Source organism: Halictus rubicundus, chromosome 13 (genome assembly GCF_050948215.1).
Source record: "Halictus rubicundus isolate RS-2024b chromosome 13, iyHalRubi1_principal, whole genome shotgun sequence".
In the NCBI taxonomy this organism is placed as follows: Eukaryota; Metazoa; Arthropoda; class Insecta; order Hymenoptera; family Halictidae; genus Halictus; species Halictus rubicundus.
Window position 1 is genome coordinate 3,419,608 of NC_135161.1, and position 23,249 is coordinate 3,442,856.

The window sequence follows — 23,249 nt, forward strand, 5'->3', positions numbered from 1 at the left end:
GAAAACTCATCCAATGGCATAAAAATGCTTGTATTCCGTGGCATGTACATCATCAATTTTTTACCTACTTCTAACGCTTATATTACCAAATATCTGCATAATCTCGTCAGCTCATGACCAGCGCGCGCTAGATTGAACCGCCCTCTTTCGAATGAGCCCTTTCCCAGCGAAAAATATTCTCATATAAGGACGAAAAGTTGAGGCACGTAAAACCATTTTTCGCCTAATTTTGTCGGTAACTTGGTTACTCTACTTTATCGTGGATTACGGAGCTTGGCTCCGTAATTGGACCTGACAGCGACAGTGGCGCTAACAGTGAAAAATGTCGGAACCGCGAGGTGCAGTTTCAGACGCCTCGTGACAGGCAGTATGCCGCCGAATATTACAAATTACTCCACATTAACGTACAAATAGGCACTTTGGAGACCGTATATTCCTAGATTGGACTTTTAGGAAACCAAATTGACCAATTCTGAATTGTTCATTGCGATATTGAAGCGTCAGTAGTGTATTGGAACATTGTGTATTGGAACATAGTATTTATAGAGAATTTAAATGAAATTATTTAAACTAAGAGTCGTCACGATTTGGCACCGTCCTGCAAAATTGCAAGCCAGCAAATCCTGTCCCCACACGATCCATCGGAACCACGGAACAACGTCTATCTCATTATCCATCTATCCGTCTATCCGCCTATCCGTCTATCCGCCTATCCGCCTATCCGTCTATCCTTCCATCCGTCCATTTGTTTATCCCTTTATCCGTCTATTCGTCTATAACGGCCTTTAACCACCGTCGCAAGTATCTACATGCAATCGAAAAAGGTACGAGTTTTCGTCAATTCTTACGTACTGTTCTCCGTAATTGGCTGTACTTTCTCACTTTACGTACCCCCTCTATTAAAAGCGATACCGAAGAGGAATCCATAAATTAGAAAAAGACAATCGACAATTTAGTGACCGGATGAAACAGTCGGAGTTGAAGCGAAACGGTTATGGACTCTAGTGACAGGAAATGTGCATATGTTCTGTTTACTTAACAATCCTTTAGTTCAAAAAAGTGACGAGAATGAAAAGCAACAGTTAAATATAGCAAAAAACGTGACATTTGTCAGCGTGTTATTATTCAAATTATTACAAACTATAAATTGTGATTGTTCTACGTTGAAGCTATTCGTAGAAACATTGCTTGAAATCCATAATAAAGCTAATGCTAATAAAAAATCTACTTCGTACTGAAACAATAATGTAGCACTTAAGAGCCTAGACTCCGTAGATTCGCGATAAGGTAGAGTGACCACGTTACCGACAAAAATAGGCGAAAAATGGTTTTACGTGCCTCAACTTTTCGTCCTTATATGAGAATGCTTTTCGCTGGGAATGGACTCATTCGAAAGAGGAAGGTTCAATTTACAATCACGCAATTACGAAGCGAGTGGTTAGAAGTGTATCGTAGATCGTTTAAAGCGGTGGATCGATACGAATGTTCTACTTGTCTTGACAAGAGTCGAAAGACTGACACAGAAAAACGGAGTTGGTGAGCTTAGAATTGCTTATGTCGAAGTGACTGAGCTAACTAACTAACTTATTTGAAAACGGACTTTTATGTACTTGATCGTGAATGACTAGCGGCTGATTGGCCAGTGGCTGAATGGAGAGGGAAACGCGATAATGTATACGAATGCAGGTACGTCAGGTACCCCAAGCAGGGGACCGAAGTGAAACGTGAGCAGGGCCATCGTCATAAACCTTGGGTCACTGAGGAGAGGCCTAATGTCCTATTGTTCGCAAGTGTCCTAATGATTTTATCGTCGGAATGTTCGACGCCATTGATTTGGAAAATTTAATTTTCCAGATAATAAGAGCTAGTGTTATAAAAGGGGGCAATGTCCATTTGAAGAATGGATATTGTCTTATTACACTAAAACGATTATTTTGTATTTGTAAGCTAGTTTCAATTGAAAGGACCTAATAAAAGAATCTTAATAAGCCGTTTCGAAAAATGCCAGGAAAAGGCACTTTAGAAACTCCGTTGAGGACGGAACAATAATCGAGAACACGTGGTCATCCTCCCAACTCAAGCAGCCACGAGTCACACCTAGTCATGTGGCCCGTAGCCACATGGTCGTACGCACTCACGGAAAACCTGAAAATTCGAACATTTCCTCCTTAGGCTAAACACGCACTAGCACGGCCTGGCCACGACCACGACCACGGCTGGCTGCATGGCAACCAATTTAACACGACCATAAATGCACCAACGCGCACTAATTGCGGCCAAGTAAAAACGCGGCCTTTTGTTAAAACGCCCAACCATGGTCGTGGTCGTGGTCATAGCCGGGCCGTACTAGTGCACGTTTAACCTTAACCCTAGCACTCCAGAGGGGGGGGGGGCGTGGGGGCTCGTCGAACCCACAGGTTGGAAAACTTTAAATTGGGACTATTTTTCTTGGGCGAAAAATTCTCAAAAAATTATTTATTGTCGTTTGTACATTTAAGTTTAATATTCCGAAGTCCCGTTGCTATAGGAAAACAATTGCAGTGCATAGAAAGGAACAACCAAACAACACATCGCGGCGTTAGTTTAGCGGCAATGACGCGAAGCGATCTCCAACACTCCTTTAATCACAGAATACCAAAAATAATTCCAGAACTAACAAGAACTAACATTCAGTTGATACAAGCCAATTTTGATGCAACTTATGTGAGATATAGTTCTTCGAAAAATATTTGACGTGTTATTTTTTATCGGCAACCATCCACTTTGAAAGGGTGAAAACAGCCCCCAAAGTTGAGGGTCAAAACAAAATATCCCGGAAACCAGAGGTCGAAAATATTAAATTTTTTTTTAAACTGTGTGTCTTCTAATGGGAAATGTAGTCGCGCGAGAAAATTTTGATAAAAATTTGTTGTGTAAACAATATATTAAGAATTTGATTTTTTTGCAGTTTCTCTCATTTATTGTTAGTACATTTTAATGTAAACTCGGATATGTGATCTTTGAACTTTTTCTAAAATAGGGGATACGTGTTTTAGGATTTTTTTTTCTTTTTGCCATTTAACAATAATTATGCATAATTAAAGATAGTACACCTGGTACCTGGCGTGCGAAGAAAGGAATTCTGGCTTGTTTTGTGGAAGTGTAAGTGTATAAACGTGTATAGTATTTTGAACAATACCACTGGGTTATATGTCGTCTATTATTTTATTAGTAGCTAAAGAAGGTGGCGCCAAGTAACAGCGTGACGCGGTGCTAATCACCGAGGCGCTCAGCGCGAACAAATGGCCTATTTTTGGGCACTTCTCTAAATTTGGTTATTAATGTATATACATAGGTAATTCTTGACAAAAAATGAAATTTAACAATATAACTAATATATTTAAAAAGAAATTAACGAATTTTCCACAATAGAAAAATAAAAAATAATTAATTTTTTCATGTATATACTTTATTTTACATACCAAATCACAAACTATCATAATTTTTACTATAGAGACATGTACTCTTGTATCTTCGGATTGAAGGCTGTAAACGGAAATTGTACAGCAGTTATCCTCCTGCTGACTCTGCAAAAGTCACGTGACTATTCTTGGCCCTGAAACCACAACTCTTAATATATGCATTGTAATTTAATTGTACGAAAAGGTGTAACGCATATACACATTAATTATATAAAAATTAGTACTTCTAGACAGAAATGAACTCACAAAAGTAATGAAATGGAAATTATTTTTTATTTTTTATTTCTGCAAGATTTCTTTTGTATCGAGACGTTCGTTTAGACATCTGTTGAAATGCTCCAATTTCGTTTGTGTAACATTGCATTTCGATGACAAATGTGGAGTAACATGAATTGTTTTTGAGATAAAATTAATTTTTCGATTGATTCGGAATCTTCTAGCGTTGACGCTGAAGCGGACAAGCGCGAATCAGTGATCTACCAAGTATTTATCGCGCAAAGAGAATCAGGAAAATTAAACTTCAGGTTTCTCTGAAGATACTGCCGGTGCCTAGACAAACCGTAGCAAATTGCCTGCAGCAGTAAGCATTCCGACATCCGCTAAATTGACGCGGGAATCCATCTTAATAATCCACCTATTAACAGTGCATAGGTATTTCGAACAAAGCGTCTCGCCGATTACGCGTTCTGCCAGCCTAGCCAGGGCCACGTGAATCCTACTTCCCTGAAAATGGAGATGCAACTAATGTGCTCTGTCGACAAGCATATGGCACTGTACAGCTTCCCCCCCCCCCCTTCACTCTAAATGTCAATTGTCAGTATTTAGTGTCGTTTATGTTTATTTTTATATTATAAACCTACGATAACCTCGTTTATAAAGTTGTAAAATGATTATTGTTCATTTCGAAGAGATAGAATTTCTAGAAATTATATTATCTTCTCTGTGTAACAATTGTATGAATGGAAGGGATTGATTAAATCTTCGCAACACTGTCTTGAATGAAACGTTCAAAACGTGTCTTGAATAGTTCACGGGTCTCTTTCTAAGTGACACCCGGTGATGAAACAGCCACCGGTTAGTCTACAATCGATTATTGCCGTGAAATTACAAACCATCCTTCGTTCACGCATAACCTGCCTCTATTCACAACAGGCTATTTAATGGCTGAGCTATATGAAGAAGAAGCTCAATAATCTTCTTTTAAATGATAATTTCAGAAGAGAACTTGTTAAATCATTAACACTAGGTTTACGGAGCACTAAAAATGTTATTAGTTAGTTTATAATTAGTTTATAAAAACAACATGAATGTATCTATCAAAATTTGTAGCCATTTTTAAATAATATACACCCAAAGAAATGAATTTGTTAAATAATTCCTCGTGGATGCATCTTTACAATCTCAATACTCGTTAATTGAAAATATTAGAATCTGCCATTAAAATGACAGGTCCGATAAATCTACTATTAATGACAACGTTATTGCTTTTGAAAAATTTACTGGGAAATTCCCAACTGCGCAACTTCGATTTTAAAAAGTTTCTTAGCTATTTGAAAATTGCCAGAAAGTAAAGTGTTAATAGCTGCGAATTAATCGTACGAGGAAACAACATGATGTTACATTTCAAATATACTAAACCACGCCTATCTCGTCCGTAACAAAATGTAAAGCTTTGACATGGTTTGAAAAAAGAAAGAAAATTGATTTTCTACTTTCAGGACGTACGTTGGAATGAAATCTAGAAAGCTTTATATGTTTCAAAAGAATTTCGCGGAACCTAGATTCACTGATTATTCGATGTTACGACAGACGATTCCCAAATTGGAAGTACTAACACAATGATTTTTTCCGTTTGTTACAGTAACGAAATTCATCCGTATTGGAATAGCTGACAAGAACGACAATCCGCCTTACTTTGACAAAACCCTCTACGAGGCTGAAGTAGACGAAAATGAGGACATTCAGCATACGGTTCTCACTGTCACCGCCAAGGATCACGACGAGTGTAAGTGGATCTGAATGAAGCCGTTACATATGTATAATACTTCTTTCGTTCTGATGGCTAGCTAAAAAGTTAAGCAAGGTTATTTTGTATCGATAGTAACATTTCACTGGTTCATACGTCAGAAGACTAATTGTTCGCTTTTATTTGAGTTTTGGTATTTCAAACACCATTTTCCGTTAACTCACTTCAAAGCAGCAATATGAAGGTTCTTCTGAAAAATAGACCATTGTAGAAACATGATATTGATTATTTGTATTTAAATACTGAAGAAAGTGGTACTTTCCACGCAAATTTTACAAAAACGTGGGTATTTCAGCACATCAAGAAACTGTGTATGTATCATCGTAATTAAATTAACATTTCGTTAAACTTTATCTCAGGAAACCAGAAATTTTTAACTTTTGTTATGGAATCTTGAAGATTTTGGCGAGAAAATGCCGAAAATCCAAGTTTCAATCCTAGGAGATTACTAGTTCAAAAGTTATGCGTGTGTAAAGATGTGCGATATTCAGCGTTTTTGACTGGTAAAGGTGCCGCCATGTTGATATGTAGTGAGTCGCTAGATGGCAAACACGCGCTAATGCCAATAACGTAGAGCACCGATATTTGAGAGGAAATATGTTTTCCACACACACGAATAAAAAAAAAGTTTTAAATATATCATAACTTGCAATTCTTAATCGCTTGCGTGGCTGGGAGCTTCGCCCCCCCCCCCCTCTCCCGACCAGAACTCACACAAACCCAACACCAATTGGATTTTGATGAAACGGTCGACAATCATCTGACGGCAATAGTAGAACCACGCCGGAAATAAATGGATCTTCCACTGTAAAATCCATCAACTGATGCACGGTATCTGGCGGCTCCGCACGTTAAGCGTCGCGCGACGGTCACTGCATGTCAACATGGCGGCGCCCCCTTACCGGTCAAAAACGCAGAAAATGACACATCTTACACACGTATAACTTTTGAATTAGTAATCTCCTGGGATTGAAACTTGGATTTTCGGCATTTTCTTGTCAAAATCTACAGGATAACATGAAAAAAAGTAAAAAATTTCTGGTTTTCTGAAGTAAAGTTAAGCCTAACATTTAATTCCTTGTGGCAAAGACACTGGCGTATATTTCAGTATACGTGTAAGTAAACAATTATTTCGAATATGAATTAGAAAAATTATGAACAAGATAACATATCAACGTGTCCCAGTTTCCTCTATGTACTTGTAAATCCCTACACATTATCTCAGCGACGAAGTGCTGTTATGTATTATTTCGAATATTAATTGTCGAAGAAGACGCAGCAATGGAATGAAATCGATAAATCCAATTTGTAGACATAAACGAAACGGCTGGGCCAAAGTATTCTATGGTTGTGTAACTGCATAGCACGAAAAATTCCAGTTGAATAAACGAGTTATCGACAATTGAACAAACTTCGTCGGCAATGTGTTTTCGCTCTGTTCCGCGTAATGACTTGATCACAGGTCGAAGTTTCGTGTCCTTAACCGGGGAACGAGTTCCGTCGAGTAACAAAATCCATCCGTCTCTCTGCAGGTCTTGGGAAGTATTCCAAGACGCGTAAACAGTTTACGGAAGTTGAAATACTGGACGGCCATGCCTACGTAGTCACGGAACATATTTATCTGGCGGCCTACAATTAAGAACTTCAACGTTCGAAAGGTCCTCACATTCTAATAAAACTCGTTTAACGGCCTCGGTTCCGCGACTTCGAACCTGTCGTTCTGCCAGTGAAAGGAGTTCGGTCTAAACTAATTTCTCCGCTATTTATGATCGAGCACGTTCCCCGGGAAAATGTTCATCGGGAACATTTCAAAGTGGAAATAACTAGTTTAACGAATAACCAAAGGATTCAGAATCAAACGTGCCTCGAAGTAATCGCTGAGGAATCATCAAAATAACAACTGGAAGACTTGTTGATTAATTCAACAAGGTCGTAAACAACTCCCAGTTAAAATTCTAAACGTTTGTCGACAAATAAAGTAATCTTTCTTCTTTCTTTAATGAACAAAGTGCTTCGAAAATAACATTCAACAATTTTTTCATAATTCATAATATATTAGGTTTTTGTTAAACAATGGATAGATAATTAGTTGGAATAGTTGTAAATAAGAAAGAATTTCAGAAAAGCTATATGAACCAATTAAATGTTAACCTACTGCTCTCTAGTGCTATAACAATGGCAATAGTAAGACACTTTTGTTAACAGTAGTCTGTCATCTAGTTGTGTTCTATTCAAAAGTATAGGACAAAGTTGTTATTTAGGTATAACCTTATACATAGACGGTTGCCGACAGATTGTTAGTTGAGAATATTACAACTATATCAAGCAAATGTTGCATTCCGTAGCTTTTTCCTAAAGGTTTACATAGAAAGTTGTTAACGTGAACCCTTTTCTTATTTATACATAATATTATAGTATTACAATAGCGAAGACTGTTTCTCTGTTAACATAAATTACAACGTAAAAATAAAATTTCGTTACAATTTGCACAAAGAGCAAACTGCTGGGCGAAATTTGACAGAATATACTCCAACGGAATCCGAGCTCCGTAACTTGTAATCCTGTAATGAAACGTCATTTACGCGTGAAACGACGGACGTAGAAATTTAATATCCATCATTTAAACCAAAGAGGATATCGTTTGCGATTCAACCAGAGCAAGGTATCTTTCGCCGTTAAGAATAGAAATTGAAGACATTTTGCGGAAGTCGGATTCGCGGCGACGTGACGCGACCGAACAAGCAAAAAGCTCTTTCAATTGGTGCCCATCTCAAGAAATGTTTTTCTGTGTTTTACAGCCTCGCGTATTCGATACGAGATTACAAGCGGTAACGTAGGCGGCGCGTTCGCTGTGAAGAATATGACTGGGGCCATTTACGTCGCAGGTGCATTGGATTATGAGACGAGAAGACGGGTTAGTACTTTAATACATCGGTCTGACTGAACAAAAAGATAGTAACGAAACGAAATACTGTAACACTGACAAAAAGAATTAAGAACACGTTCCGTTGGTTAATCCTTTTTAACCGTGTTACTACTCGCTTTATAGTAGGATATGAAACCCCAATAGAACTCTGTATAAGATAGTGCGAAAAACTTTCGTGTTTATTGTATCATTATTCCCGTCGCTTCATGTGCCGTTGCTTTAACAAGATTTTAATTATATGCGGTCGAATCTACCATCGGTATTCTACCACCCGCATTATACAGGGTGTTCATTCGAAAACTTTCCAGCCAAATATCTCGAAAAGTATGAAAGATATTAAAAAAGTTTAAAACACGTGTCCAAGGATTTCTCGGGGGAAAGAAGGGGGAAGTATCAGTTTTTTATTTGGGTGGCGTTTTCAAGGTCATTTGAAGGTCAACTTTGTTTTTTCAAATGGAAACTTATATTTTTTATTATGGGATCTTATTGTACGTAACAAAACCAGAAATAATTTTCAATTCTATCTGTTACAACTTAGCAGCTATTATACGCTTATATCTTTTTAATCTCACAGTACGAGCTTCGTCTTACTGCTTCGGATAACTTGAAAGAAAATCATACAAAGGTGGTGATAAACGTGAAAGATGTAAATGACAATCCGCCCGTCTTCGAGCGACCAAATTACGGTGCGCAGATCACCGAGGAAGATGACAGGATGCTGCCTAAACGTGTCCTAGGGGTAACTAAACTCTATCCATGCCACAATTTATACTGCCTAATTTCATTTTAAAAGCCAATAGAAAACAGTTAACGAATAAAGAAACATCATCAAATGGTATCAAAAACTTTTAAATATTGTCAATATTCATAAATCCAATACGTTTGTATGAAAATAAGAAAATTTCATAACTTAAAATATAATAATTAATTATCTAAATAAATACAAAACCCGAAGATCGATGACTTAAACATTTTGATTTTCTTCTTTTTTCTCACAGGTCTCAGCTACTGATGGCGACCAGGACAGAGAACAAAGTATTGTTTACTTCTTAACGGGTCAGGGAATCGATCCTGATAATCCAGCAAATAGTAAATTCGACATTAACCGTACCAGCGGAGAAATTTATGTTCTACAGGTTCGTATCGTTCACAATATATGTCACAAGCTAACAATCTATTATAAACTTCCAATTTGTGTTATTTTGTCTCCTTCTATCCACATCCTCTTATATTCTATTATCCTATCCATTATCGAACAATATTCTTCAAAGTAAAGCGTCAACAACCAAGAAAAACATTTTATATCTTTGTTATAAAAATCATACATTACTGTAATTTGTATTGTATGCTATACTGCAGACTATAGTATAATGTATAGTGACTGCCATGGAAAATTTGAAAAGAAACGTCCTGTTCATGATAATTATAATTTAGTTCGAAGAAGTTATTGTATACTCGTATACAGGGTGTTTCGTTTTTTCACTGAAATCACGAGAAAAATTTGTTTAGTCAAAATTCCTGTGTCAAAATTAACATACAGTCATTATAATTATAGCTAATCATAGGGATAAAAAATCACAAGATTTTCACATGCATGGTCGGGCCAGCCTAATGGCTAGCCCTCTTCCTTCCCCTTCCCCACGACCTAATCCTAAGTCACTCTCAATTGTTTGGAGTGAGAAAAAAATATAAAATATTTAAATAACGGTTGGAAACGTGGATTTTTGTCCTAGTTACTTTAAAAAATTGAGAGTGAGTTGGGATTAGGTTTTAGGGGGAGGGGAGGGAGATGCGTCCGACCACGCATACGAAAATCCACGACCAACCAAATTCTTATATTATTTTGGCGGCAGGAATGTAGACTCTTAGTTCTATATTTTATAAAAATTTTTTTCACGCTGTTGGCTATATAAACATACAAGTTCCTATTGTATTTTTTCAGCCATTGGATAGGGATCAGCCAAATGGAAGACCTCAGTGGCGATTCACTGTGTTTGCTCAAGATGAAGGAGGCGAAGGTCTGGTCGGATATGCTGATGTCCAGGTGAACTTGAAGGATATTAACGACAACGCCCCAACGTTCCCTCAAGGAGTTTACTTTGGCAATGTAACAGAAAATGGCACAGCAGGTACCATTATATCAATTGATACTGACTAAACACATTTTGGTGTTATATTGCACTACAGCCTTTGTGTAAAAATTGGAAAGCGTGTTGTTCAATTGCAGTTAAAGCTTGTCTTATTCTATAATAATACTTGTTACCAATAGACACGATCTTTTCAAATAAAGCAGGGGTATTAGAAAACAATTTCTAATTATAACGTTTATAGGAAACATGAAAGTTTTTACATTGGCGGCTTTCCCACACTTTGGCTATTTCACAGTTTTTGTTTGAAGAGCTTTAGTTTATCACTAAAACGAGAAGTCAATCAGGGAGAGTCTGTATTAGTAGCTTCCCAGTAATGAATTTGCTTTGAATATGGCACCAAAATTTGTCTCCAAATTCCTATCCATATGTTCCCGCATTAGGCTCGGCATTTGAGTGCAAAGTCTGCAGCCAAAATTCCATGCCAAATTGAAGCCAAACGTTGGCTTTGTTCAGCTTCGTTATAGAGGGCAGGTCGGTCGCACTAAGAGGGAACCTAACCTTGTTCTGAAAGTAAACATCGGGCAAAATCGGAGTAAAACACATTTATACCCATATTTTATCTTTTATAACACATTTTTTATGACGCTTTGTCTTTCACGGCGCATTGTGGAGTTTATGCAGCACTCTCGCGAACAGGGTTTTAAAAACTTCAATAAAATACCTTTTTCCACTCTACAAGAAGATATACTTCAATTTTTCCTGATATTTAATATTAGAACAAGGTTACGTCTGCTCTTAGAGCGACGGACCTGCCCTCTATAACGAAGCTGAACGAAACCAAGGTTTGGCTCCAATTTGGCATGGAATTTTGCCTGCAAATTTTGCCCTCAATTTGCGATCCATCTGTATCCGAATTTGACTAGGAATTTGTCGACAATTTTTGATGCCAAATTCATACAAAATGGGGACCAAATTCTGCTCTACGCAGAAGTACGAAACCGTTTCGTACCAAATGGGCAAGTCTTCTGCTCACAAAGTGTGGCGCAAACACTGCGGTGCTTGAAACAGCATTTGGCTAACTGAGTTCATAATAGCACTGGTAATTCAAAAATCTTGGTTTCGAGTTTTAGGTTATGCCTACCAAAAAGACGAAAGATAAATATTTCGTTTAGATTTTAAGCAAACATTTTGTTAAGCATCATAAACAAAACTAATTGCAATAATATTCGCAAAATAATAAAATATATTCTACACTTTTTTCAAATAAAATAACTAAAAATATTCTACTTTTTCGAGGTTCCGTATTGATCCTTTGTTTCATTGTTAAACTGGAGATTTCGAGAAACTAAGTGGACTGAAGTAGGCAAAATTAGGAAAAGCCGCTAGAATAAACTGTTGCAAAATATATATCAAGAGAAAAAAATGGTTGCAGTAGAAGATGAAATGAACGTAACAATTTGTTACTGAAAGAGGCGTTGCTTTATTTACATACAATGATGGATTTTGAAATGAAATCTACCGCGGTTGACCTCCTCTTGTTTAGTCACGAGCAATTTACGATCCCTTCTCCTTGATGTTTGTTTCAGGAATGGTGGTGATGACAATGACAGCAGTTGACTATGACGATCCGAACGAAAGTACGAATGCTAAGCTAGTTTATTCGATTGAGAAGAATGTTATCGAAGAAGAGACTGGTTCTCCGATTTTCGAAATCGAACCGGAAACTGGCGTAATTAAGACTGCGGTGTGCTGTTTAGATAGAGAACGTACACCAGATTATTCTATACAGGTTGTCGCGGTGGATGGAGGGGGGTTAAAGGGTGAGTAAAACAAAAAATTAAAAATTGCCAATTTATTTGAATAGATTATCGCAATTAGTATTTTCCCTTTTTTGTTTGGTCGCATCAAATTATATTTCTCTTCGCATATTTCATAAAATTATTAGAAAGTATAATATTAACTAGACAATAATAATCGTCCGTGCAGAATTCGAGCAGAAGCTCAGTAGCGATTATTCAGTTGCCCAATCCCGAAAAACACAGTTGCGCACAGTCTATACCAACGTGCAGTAGCTATCTCATATTGTTGTCGCAAGTTCTGTGTCGATATGTATTTCACCGAAGTAGCCTGCATTTGTATCCTTAGTCTGCGATCACGGAGAAAAAGAAAGCAAAACAAATATTGGATGCAATCATTTTGAAAAGCTTTTCGAACGGCAATTTTATACAATATAATATACAAGGTGTCCCACGTAACACTTCTCACGATTTTTCAAGTACTTGCGATAATCTGACAAACAAATATTTTCAACAAAAGTTGATCAGTTTTCGATTGGTTATACATTGCAATAAAAAAAGTTCGAGACAAATTTTTTAGTATTATTAAGGTCCCCTTCATTTCTTTAAATGGCACTTTGTATTTTTGACTTAACAGTATTATAGCCCGTATCAAGACGCATCCAACGACCTAGCATACCATAACCTTCGGATGACCTTGAAGGCAAAGAAATGAAAATTTCAATAAGAAATGACAGTCTGCTTGAATGGGTGATAATAACTTGTGTTTATTGTTAAGAGTCGAAATTATATTCAATTGGGGAACCTTGACTCAATGAATGCAAACGATTTCGTAAAAAAGTCACATCAAATGTTCGAAATGTGGTCCATGTTGTTGTAGATACAATTCCGTTCTACGTAGTAAGTTTGCATTAGTTGCTCCTACGATACTGTCGTAGCGAAGTTCTTCGCATGTGCTGTACGAATTCGCTGCTTTAAATGTTTCTTACTTTTGTATTGGAACAGCATAAATTATAAGTGGTAACAAATCAGGGGATCGTGGTGGCCAAGACAGAGTTATTATCACCCATTCAAGCAGACTGTCATCTTTTGTTGACAGTTTCATTTCTTTGCCTTCAAGGTCATCCGAAGGTCATAGTATGCTAGGTCGTTGAATGCGCCTTGATAATAGTCTCTATAATACTGTTAAGTAAAAAATAAGTGCCATTTAAAAAAATGAAGGTGACGACCATACTAAAAAATAATTTTTCTGAACTTTTATAATTGCAATGTATGGCCAATCGAAAACTGATCAACTTTTGTTTCAAATATTTGTTTGTCAGATTATCGCAAGTACTTGAAAAATAGTGAAAAGTGTTATGTGGGACACCCTGTATACTATTATATTCTGAAATAAAAAATACTACACTTTATCTATAATAAGCTAATCGTTTTAAAATTTTCTGTACATTTTTCGTTATTTTTATAAATAACAGAGTGGAATTATTACTGAGTAATGACTTGGTGAATCTTCTTCAAATTTTACACGCATATAAATTAGAGACCCCTTTATCTTGTCAATCGACGATCATTTTTTCTTATTGTTTGAAGAAATTTCAATTTTAATCTATTTCTGTTTAAACAAATTTTTTCTGCATCATTTTAGTTCACAAGATAAAGGAATCTCTATTTCGTATGTGTGTAAAATTTGAAGAAGATTGATCAATTTATTATTGAGGTGTTGTTTAATAACATTGTTTGTGAAAACTTAGTTTAATAAATGATATATTGTAAACTAAGAATAGCGACATTTGTTTGTGTATGCTATAGACTGTAGACATTACACAGAATTAATCAAATGTTTCTCTCTCCTTTTTAGGGACGGGGACAGCATCTATACGAGTGAAAGATATAAACGATATGCCCCCGCAATTTACAAAGGAGGAATGGTTGACCGAAGTGGACGAAACAGAAGGTCCAGATTTGCCTGAAATGCCAATTCTTACGGTCACCGTTCACGATGAAGATGAAACCAACAAGTTCCAATACAAGGTTCTCTACTATAATAACCCCTAAAAATACTTGAATGAGAATAAATATAACTTGATAAGAAAGAATAATTTTTGGTCCGGTATAGTGATAGTAATTGTTATTCATTCTAATAGGTAATAGAGAACAGTGGGTACGGTGCCGACAAGTTCACCATGGTGAGAAACAATGACGGCACAGGATCTCTAAAGATTGTACAATCGTTGGATTACGAAGATCAATTGCAAAGCAACGGTTTTAGATTTAGGATACAGGTCAACGATAAGGTACGACATTTAAAGTTGACCGATGCCTGACAAATTGAAAAATAAATTTCCACTATTGCCAACGCTGTTTTTCAGGGTGAAGATAACGACAACGATAAATATCACGTTGCCTATTCATGGGTAGTAGTGAAATTACGCGATATAAACGATAATCAACCACAATTTGAAAAAGCCAATATCGAGGCTACTGTGTTAGAAAACACTCCTATTGGAAACACCCTTGAAACATTTACAGCTACCGATCCTGATCAGGGTGGGAAGAGTAAAGTGTATTATTCAATCGACAGATCTTCTGATCGCAAGCGGCAGTTCTCGATCAATGAAAACGGTACAGTATCGATCCAGAGGAGTTTAGATCGTGAAGAGACCCCACGACATCAGGTAAAAATACAATACTGCAATACATATATTTTAAAATTTTCTTTTACCGATTAATGTACTTACTATTCTTTTAATTCACAACTTAACCTAAATCTAATCCTTTGGTTTAAAATCAACTTTTCTTTTTTGGTAGGATATCGAATGGTTGCACACTCGATTATAATTAGGCCGGGGGCGAAATTGACCCCCAAACCCGGTTATAGCCTTTTGTACAATGACAAAATATATGTATACTTATCATCAATACGAAGTGCCGCGTCGCAAACGTTACCAATTTGAACGCAACTATACGATGTGTTTTGTTTGTTTCTTGAAGTAGTCGGTCAAGTAGTACCCAATCAGCCAAACCTGGTATAATGGCAGAGAATCAGCAGAGTCTGCTAGGAGACGCAGGCAGCAGATTTGCTGCGGACGGCTGATGTAGCGTCTCCTTCGCCATCAAATATCTGTTACACCATCTAGTGATGATTTTAGTAACTACAACTCCTGCCATATCAGTTGCAACGATATACGTGGACGCGCATATACAATTATACATCTAAATGTTTAAAAGGCACTAAGAGCGACTATTTTTTTTTACTTTACAGAAAAACAAAGATGTATTTATTCAGATTTTTAGCAATTTTTACTACAATGTATGTATTATAATTCAAATAGTGGCTGTTAATCCCCTTCAAACCTAGGGCTATAATTTTATATGCGCGCCCTCTATCGGAGAAATTAAAAGTGTAGAAATTGTAGATTGACTAGCGAGTTATTAAAATCGTCGCTAGATGGTGGCATCGGATAAAATTCTGCCGTTAGCAGGCTCTGCTGCCAATATTGCGCTAGGTTGCGGAAAGAGATGGGTAACCAACCGCAGTCGTGTTGCGGTAATCTTGCGCAATGTTGGCGGAACTTGGCTGACTGGGTTATTATGGCAGTGTTAGCTTCCACGTGATGACCGTGATTTATTGATGATTAATTTATTTTATTTCACATATTTTCATTTCTATTTACTCTTACGTTACGTAATTATTACTTATTCTACACAGCTGCTGTGACAAACTATTACTACATACAGATACATATCATACTACATATCAGATTTATGTTACTAGAACTTTTTACAGTTAATCTGAATTAATCATTTTAATAACATGATTCAAATAGAACGCCAAAAAGAACGATTGATTCATCAAATGTTCGACTTTTCTAAATTTTTCCAAAAATGATTACAGGTGAAAATCTTAGCTATCGATGACGGTATCCCGCCGAAAACCGCGACGGCTACATTGACCGTGATCGTCCAGGACATAAATGACAATCCACCGAGATTTTTGAAAGATTATCGGCCAGTGCTGCAAGAGCATTTACAACCGAAGAAAGTCGTGGAAATTTCAGCGACCGACGACGATGACCGATCAAAGAGCAACGGATCCCCGTTTACTTTCAGAATGGATACGAAGGCAGACGACGTCATTCGAGCCAGTTTCAAAGTTGAGAGCGACATAAGTAAGTCTCCTAATGATACTACTATTCATAATTTGATAATTCCCTTAACAAACATCGGCTTTTTCTTCCTGCAGAGGGGGCAAACGGAGATGGTATGGCCATTGTATCTTCGTTACGAACATTTGATAGAGAACAACAAAAGGAATATTTGATACCGATCGTTATTAAGGATGACGGTGCTCCTTCTATGTCTGGGACCAGTACCTTAACAGTTATTATCGGGGACACTAACGATAACAAAATGCAGCCTGGATCGAAAGACATTTTTGTATATAATTACGCAGTATGTATTTCAAAAGCTCCTTAAACGCTCGATGAAAATTTAATTCTATATTACATCTCACTTGAAATTTGCAAAAAGAGATTTATATGCCATGCGAAAATCAGATGGAAGATATTAAATAAATGAATGGGGAATTATTTTGAAATACCCTGAAGTAAACTCTCGAGGTTCGAACGATTTTAAAGCAAAGTGCGAAATAAGAAGAAAGAAAACCAAAAGAATGTTCGTAATTTCGACTCTTACTCGAGGTCCGACCTCTAAAATTTAGTTAAGTTGACATTATTTCAAACGGGATAATGTAATTCGATGTTCGAACAACTCAAAAATCGAACGGTCATCTGGGATAGATGTCCAGTCAGATCAATGTTTGTAATCGTACTTTGCGAGCAAAATGGGTCATTTTGGTCCCTATTTGCTCTGAATTTGCCATCAAAACTTGTCCACATATTCTGAGCCTAATACGGAAACAGATGGCACGGTATTTGAGTGCAAAGTTTGCGGGCGCAATTTCATGCCAAATCGAATCCAAACATTGCCCCCGTAAAAAGAACCTAATCTTGCTCTAAGAGTAAATATCGGGCAAAATCGGAGTAAACTTGCTATAAGAGGGAAACGGAATTTTATTTAAACTTCTAAATTATACAATTTTAAGTTTCATGTGTTTTCAATCATTTAAATATCTACTAATCTTAAAATAAGGTCAATAACGATTTTGCTCGACATTTATTCTTAGAGCAAGGTTAGGTTCGCTCTTAGTGCGACCGACCTGCCCTCTTCACGAGGGCAAGGTTTGGCCTCGCTTTGGCACGGATTTGGCATGGAATTGCATTTGTAAACTCTGTATTCAAATACCGGGCCTAACTAGGAAACGGGTGGGTCGGAATTTGTAGACAAGTTTCTGGTGGAACATTCATGGCAAATCAAGAGCAGACTACTTATTGGGTTGTGTTTGAACGTCCAGGGTCTACTATAACTGAATAAATAATATTGATTTGAACTTAATAAATCTTTGTGAAATTGATTACATTGCATCGTTACGTTATTTTTAAAATGGATTTTGTCTATTTTTATAAAAATTACACTAAATCGACATGTAATCAATCAATCGTTTATTAACAAAATTAAATTCCTTCAAATTAAAAAAATTTGTAAAATATTAAATCAATTCACGTTCCGATGGTGAAATGATCGAATTTGCCCGCTACATGTGGAAAATAGTGTTAAAAAATCTTTACATATATTAAGTCGGAAATAAACCTAAATCAATTTCAACTATAAACAAAATTATTGCACCAGGGACAATCACCAGACACCGAGATAGGCAGAGTATACGTCTACGATTTGGACGATTGGGATTTACCGGATAAAAAATTCTTCTGGGAAAGCCTAGAACACGATCAATTTAGATTGGATCAAGATACTGGTATGATCTATATGATATCAGGAACGGCCGATGGTAAATACCATTTGAAGTTCAGGGTATTCGATCGGAAGCATACACAAACGGACGTACCCGCAAACGTAACTGTTACCGTTAAAACTATTCCTCACGAAGCAGTATTAAATTCTGGATCTGTTCGAATATCTGGCATAACCGATGAAGACTTCATTCGTGTCTGGGATTATAAGGTAAATGAGTCATTTATTAATTATATTAATTTATTTTCAGTCAGCAGCCTGTTTATTTCTGACCACGTACTCAAATCTGTCCGCATTTTTTTCTGCCACCTCCACCATCAAATTCTGATCCTTAATGATACGATTTATTCAAGCGCTAGTCTTCAGTATTCGTCCTTATTCGAAACACTAACCGGTTAAACTTCACCTTGGCAACCCAGAAATTTTTAACTTTTTTAATATAATTCTGTAGATTTTCATGAGAAAATGTCAAAAATCCAAGTTTTAATGTTAGGATTTCACTGGTTCATAAGTTATGCGTGTTTAAAGTTTAGCGATTAGTGATTAACAGTTAAAAATTTCTGTATTGGCAAGGTGTCGCCCACTAAATGTCTAAAATGGTATTCAGCAGCCGCCATAATTCTTAAATAAATTTCTTGTACAGTTATAGTAATTTGCGGTCCAAATTATTCCAAATACAAAATTTTAATGAATAGTGTTAGACATTGCGTTATGAGCAAAGTCGAGTTTCCATCCAAGAACGTATACTACAACCACGATGTATACTGAGAACTCTTTCAAAATTCAGTTTTAGATCTAGACAAATAATTTCATCACCTAACAGATTAAAAGCTTAATTCCTTCTGCTACAATTTTTAACCGGCGAAGACTAACCTTTCACATTTTTCAGTCTCAGTCCCTGTCACGAAGCAAAGCAGAACTGTTCCGGGAGAAATTGGCTCATCTATTAAGCATCGACAGAGACAACGTTGATGTATTTAGCGTTCAATTACGCAGAATGCATCCACCGTTAACGGACGTCAGATTTGCAGCCCATGGGTCACCATATTACAAACCTGTGAGGTTGAATGGAATCGTGTTGATGCACCGCGAGGAGGTAATCTTCTGATTTTCACTGTAAAATTTAATTTTTAATAGCGAGCTCATGAAATCTACCTAATACTTAACGGTGTCTCTAACTAAATGTATAAAGGCGTATTTTGTACGAGAAATCTCAAGGTCACCTTCATTTTTCTAAACGGGACCACCTACTTTTAAACACCTACAATGATAGTCCCTTTCATTAGGAATTCAGAGACTATAATTACTCAAGGTCACTCAAGGTCACAGAAGGAGGAAACGTGTAAAAATTAAAAAGATTATTTTTGCTAAAAGATAGCGTACAGATGAATGCTCCAACAACAGTTGAAGATATGCATGAGCGTATCATCACAGCATCTATCAATATCATCTGGGATGTACTTGTCAGAGTTCGACATTCCTTCAGAGCAATCAGACCTTGAGCAATTATAATTACTGAATTCTTAATGAAAGGAACTATCATTATAGGTATTTAAAAGGGAGTAGTCCCGTTAAAAAAATGGAGGTGACCTCGAGATCTCTGAAAAAAATAACATAAGAGCAAATATTTTTATGAGATCGCGTGAGCCCCATTGTACCATTAAACTTTGTCCTTAAGACATTTTGCGTATCTTTAAAAACAACAAACATATTTGAGGTGCAAACGTTAGGTGACACGCCCTGCATATTTTATTCGATAAAAATCAGTCACCACTGCTAAAAAGTTTGCCCCGTTATGCTATTTAATTTCTATTTTCAACAGAAGAAATTTCACGCTCATCGTCATAAAAGCTGTCCACCTGAACGTGTTACGTCATACTTCGAACATAGTAGTGAAGTGGACAGCTACTATGACTATGAGAATATTTGAAAAATTTCCTTGCAAAAAACAGGCCACGATATGCCAATAGTCCACTGAAAATTCTCTGAAATAAATTATTACTTTGTATTGCTTAGATCGAGAAAGAAGTGGGAATTAACATAACAATGGTGGGCATCGACGAGTGTTATTATGAGAACGAAATGTGCGAAGGTAGTTGCACAAATACCCTGGACATCAGCAGCTTACCATACATGGTCAACGCAAACAAAACTGCTCTTGTTAGCGTGAGGGTAGATGTGATTGCTGAGTGTACATGTGGAGCACGAAATTTCAGTAAAGGGGAGTCTTGCCGAAGTAGCCCATGTTACAATGGCGGTCGTTGTGTAGAAGGACGATTTGGTTTGTCGTGAGTATTCTTTTTGTTATTAACTCAACAACAGTTATCAATCAACCCTGATAGCAAAGACTCACACACACGCTCATGATATACACGAACTGTTTATAATGCATACAACAGTTTATCCTTGAACGACGAAAATAATCTATAAATGCGGTTCATAATGTGTAAAACTTAAAAATTGCAAAGCTAGAAAATAACTACATTCGTTAAAAGAAAATAAAACTTATAAAATGTTAGATACGTAATAAATCCGTTCGCGTTTGACAGACCAAGTTCTCTTAAATGTAACGCAATGTAAACGTTACATTTATAATTTACGAAAATAGGGTGGAATAGACAGCTACTATAACAAATGTTGGCCCTTAGGAGTTTCCTTTCGAAAAACATGGTGTAGTGTGCTTTGAGGTACGCCTATGTAGATTGGGAGTTAATTATATTTTTTAATACACAGATGTCAATGTCCCGCTGGATACAATGGTCCAAGATGTCAACAAACTGCGAGAAGTTTTCGTGGGAACGGTTGGGCTTGGTACCCTGCTTTGGAAATGTGTGATAACAGTCACTTGAGCTTTGAGTTCATTACGAAAAAACCTGATGGTCTACTTTTATACAATGGGCCGATTGTTCCTCCAGAAACTGATGAAATTATGGTTTCTGGTAAGTTATTATGTATTGTCATTTTATTTTACTTTCTCTTATTACTTTGGGATAGTACAAGAATTTTAGCATATTTTTTATGGTTGGTGTAAGTTATTATTAGAATAAAACGGGATATAGGTGACAACAACATTAACGTTTCGTATGGTTAAAGTAATAAGATGAAACAATAAAAAGTAATCTGCTTTCAAATGGTTGCAACATAATAGATATGTATGTGGGGAGAAATAAACAATTAAAGTAGTAACTCTAAGTAATCTTTGATTCTTCGAAAGTTATACTTACATCAATTTTTTTTTATTTTTTGTAATTATATAATTTATTTTTTACAGCTATTTATCAATAGTAATAGTAATTTTTTAATTTATTTCTACGGACATCTTTATATGCTTCGTGTTACTAACTATTAATATTTTTCAACTTATAGATTTCATATCCGTCGAGCTAGAGCGTGGAATACCCCGATTGTTAATAGATTTCGGATCTGGAACCCTGGAACTGAAAGTGAAACCAAAAAGAACATTGGATGATGGAGAATGGCATAGACTTGACATCTTTTGGAATACAGAGGTCAGTCATATCTTTGATTTGTGGAACTATTTTGAAAATATTTTAGAGCTTAATTTTGCAAGCTAATCTAATAAGATGAAAATTGGTATTGACGAAATAGCGATTTTACATGACACACCATTTGTAACCGTTTGCTGAAAAATATACTACTTCGCAGACTGTGAAGCTGATCATCGATTACTGCAAATCTGCTGACATCTCAGAGCCGGAAGACGGCACACCACCGGAATTCAATGATACCAGTTGCCAAGCACAAGGTACCATACCACCATTTAATGAGTACCTAAATGTGAACGCACCTCTTCAAATTGGTGGTTTATACGTCGAGCAATTTGATCCAACTCATTACAAATGGAAACACATGCCAGTTGGAAAAGGTTTCGACGGTTGCATAAAAAATCTCTTCCACAATAGCAAGCTCTATGACTTAGCCCATCCTGGTCTCTCAAGAAACAGTGTGGCCGGTTGCCCTCAAACTGAAGAAATCTGCAATAACCAAGAATCCACCTTCCGTTGCTGGGAACATGGGACCTGCGTGGGAAACTTCACAGAAGCTAGATGCCAATGCAACCCAGGATGGACTGGTCCAGGATGCATGACACCCACTATTCCAACAACGTTCAAACCACAGAGCTATGTTAAATATGCTCTATCCTTCGAGCCAGACAAATATTCCACTCAAGTGCAATTAAGATTCCGTACCAGGGAGGTTCATGGTGAATTGTTCAGAGTTAGCGATCAACATAACAGAGAATATGCAATTTTGGAGGTTAGTGATCCATACCCTGCCTATTTCTCAAATCATTCTGTCTCAAATTGATTTTATGAATTGTACTTTAATCAACTTAGGATTCATAAGTCAGGTCTTAATTGAACAGCACTTACAATTTTAGTATTTCCGCTCTATTATAATTTTTTAATTTTTTACGAACTTTATCGTGTTTTTTCTTCCGTAAATATTATACATAAAAAATGATTAGTTGCATTCGTAAATCCCTTTCTGCAATATTCTATCAAATACACTGAGAGATCATGGCAATGTTAGCAATATATGTTCAGTCATTAAAAAAACACTTCATTTATGGCATATGGTATAACATATTTTCGGTTTAACTTTATCTCAGAAAACCAGAAAATTTTAACTTGTATTATGAAATCCTGTAGATTTTAAGATGTACGATTTTCAGCGATTTTGACAGGTATGGGCGCCGCCATATTGGTATGTAGTGACCGATGGCATTACACAAGCACGCCGTCGATAATGTAGAGCACCGATATATCAAAAACGACGTGTAACAGTCACTACATACCAATATGGCGGCGCCCTTACCTGTCAAAAACGCTTAAAGTCGCACATATTTACACACGTATAACTTTTGAACTAGTGATCTCGTAGTATTGAAACTTGGATTTTCGGCATTTTCACGCCAAAATATACAAGGTTACATTTAAAAAAGTAAAAAATTTTTGATTTCCTGAAATACAGTTAAGCCATCGTTTCTCTTCAAAATAAAAATGCACTATAGCGAAAAGGTATAATTAACATTTTGAATTTTGTACAATAAATGTG

The 23,249-nt window shown here is 36.5% G+C and overlaps 1 protein-coding gene across 4 annotated transcripts in view; it reads left to right on the forward strand.

Moving 5' to 3' along the window:
- LOC143360353 (neural-cadherin) overlaps window positions 1-23,249 on the forward strand; it is a 522,812-nt gene that overhangs the window by 491,385 nt on the left and 8,178 nt on the right. For all 4 annotated transcript variants that reach the window (XM_076799099.1, XM_076799100.1, XM_076799101.1 and 1 more), the window contains 17 exons: window positions 5,323-5,466; window positions 8,286-8,401; window positions 8,988-9,152; window positions 9,412-9,549; window positions 10,356-10,542; window positions 12,090-12,323; window positions 14,158-14,330; window positions 14,444-14,593; window positions 14,669-14,974; window positions 16,195-16,468; window positions 16,543-16,751; window positions 18,048-18,380; window positions 19,060-19,266; window positions 20,187-20,458; window positions 20,904-21,109; window positions 21,537-21,679; window positions 21,837-22,448. In XM_076799099.1, coding sequence (XP_076655214.1) covers window positions 5,323-5,466; window positions 8,286-8,401; window positions 8,988-9,152; window positions 9,412-9,549; window positions 10,356-10,542; window positions 12,090-12,323; window positions 14,158-14,330; window positions 14,444-14,593; window positions 14,669-14,974; window positions 16,195-16,468; window positions 16,543-16,751; window positions 18,048-18,380; window positions 19,060-19,266; window positions 20,187-20,458; window positions 20,904-21,109; window positions 21,537-21,679; window positions 21,837-22,448 — 3,869 coding nt within the window. The remainder of the gene's footprint in view (window positions 1-5,322; window positions 5,467-8,285; window positions 8,402-8,987; window positions 9,153-9,411; window positions 9,550-10,355; window positions 10,543-12,089; window positions 12,324-14,157; window positions 14,331-14,443; window positions 14,594-14,668; window positions 14,975-16,194; window positions 16,469-16,542; window positions 16,752-18,047; window positions 18,381-19,059; window positions 19,267-20,186; window positions 20,459-20,903; window positions 21,110-21,536; window positions 21,680-21,836; window positions 22,449-23,249) is intronic.